Source organism: Brugia malayi, assembly GCF_000002995.4.
Source record: "Brugia malayi strain FR3 genome assembly, contig: Bm_v4_ChrX_scaffold_001, whole genome shotgun sequence".
In the NCBI taxonomy this organism is placed as follows: Eukaryota; Metazoa; Nematoda; class Chromadorea; order Rhabditida; family Onchocercidae; genus Brugia; species Brugia malayi.
This window is the reverse complement of record NW_025062479.1, coordinates 16,714,066-16,715,756: the sequence shown is the minus strand read 5'-3', so window position 1 is coordinate 16,715,756 and position 1,691 is coordinate 16,714,066. Positions and strand designations below refer to the sequence as shown.

Here is a 1,691-nt window from a genome sequence, read left to right as displayed (position 1 = left end):
CATATCAGCATTAAACAGTCCAAATTATTATCAGCTTCTCATCTTTTTATACTACAGCTTCCAGCTTTTCTGATTGAAAAAAAGTGGTTTTAAGGTTTACCAGAAGAGAGAAATTCCGGAAAGTAAGAAGAAATTTTCAAGGGAAAATAAAACCTGAAATTCTTGAAGAAGATAAAAACAAAGCAGATTTCGATGATTTATTCATTAACTCTGGAAAAACTTTTAAAAAAAATAAAGACAAATAATATTCGCTTACAGTGAAAAGAAAAAAATGGAAGACCAGTTAGAAAGAGATAATTCACCACAAGCATTCGATGCTGAGGATGGAGATGGAAGCTCAAATACTGAAACAAACAGTGCTATATTGGAACGTTTACGCGAAATTTTGAAGCAATGCGAATCGACTATTGAAGATCTGCGCCAAACAGTAGCAACGTTAAAACATAATATTGAGGAACAATGTGATGAAATTGTACGCTTAAAAAATTTAAACAGCAATACTCATAAGCCGGTGAGTTCATGTCTTTAGGTTTACGGAAATAATTTGTTATCAATATTGTGCTCTTTTCTGGTATTACCTGTTATTTTTGCAGCAAAATTCACCAATCTCATTACCGTTTGAGCTTATCAAGATGATCTTTTATCTGTGTGATGCCCTTACACGATGTCGCATTTGTTGCAGTAATAAACGGCTTTTTTTTTTAAAATAAATCTTTGGAATAGTAATTACATAAATTATTGCTACTCAGCGAAAAATGAACAATTAATTGATATCGAAGTGAATTTTAAAAGAGTTAAATTAACAAATGTAAGAACAAGTTTTGCAAGTGAATTAAACATGGTTAGCAAACGTAAGTTTTAAAAAGTGGCAGCTAATGCATGTTACTAAGTAAACTTTATGAATTAAATACTAAGTATTTAATTTCTTGAAAAAATTTAGATTGACTAAAGAGTTGAGCAGCTGGGTTGATGTTCAACACCTTTACTTACCAAGAGTACCAACTGAAGATGAAGCAAACAAAACCGTTGATTGATACCATTCTATTCTCATGGACACAAATATGTTTGATGAAATCCGTTCATAAACGTTCAAGAGAAAATATTTTAGGTTGTGACAGATATCTATCAAACTGTCACCAATTCTCCTGCAGTAGGCATAATTCGTATCACTAAAGCTATCCCGATGCTCTATAATATCCGGTCATTTTTCTGTGTTTTATAAGACAATACATTACTGTTTTATCCCAGGAAATAGCTAAGTAAATTGATATATTATATTCACCAGATGCAATGATTAGTGAAATAATTTTGTCCGTAAGATAAAATTGAGTATTTCGTAAATGATCCCAAAAAAAGTCTTGAAAAGACCAAAATAATATTACAGCAATGTGAAAACAATCCCGGTACAATCTTCAACAGTGCGATTTTTAGATCGTTGCAATAAGATAACAGAAGAGGGCTTTTTGCTTTGTCACGAAAATTAGAAACCGTAAAATTATGCAGTATACGAGAAAAATTTTGCAAATGTTTACATTAATTTCTAGAGTAAATATATGGTAAACATTCTATGCCACATGTGTACATCTGTATTTGTCTGATACAAAATAAATAAAATAAGTCCAAAAAATTTAAATTATGTCGAAAAGCTGCAAATATCAAAAAAAATTCATTCGTTGAGACTAAAAGTGAAA

General features: G+C 30.8%; 1 protein-coding gene across 1 annotated transcript; it reads left to right on the top strand.

Annotated features, from left to right (window-relative positions):
- Window positions 1-271: 271 nt before the first annotated feature.
- Bm9501 (Uncharacterized protein) lies at window positions 272-1,484 on the top strand (the record flags this gene model as incomplete). Its single annotated transcript, XM_001897834.1, has 3 exons — window positions 272-511; window positions 1,109-1,200; window positions 1,385-1,484. 3 exons carry the CDS (start codon window positions 272-274, stop codon window positions 1,482-1,484), a joined length of 432 nt encoding a protein of 143 aa, XP_001897869.1.
- Between the last annotated feature and the right edge of the window lie 207 nt (window positions 1,485-1,691).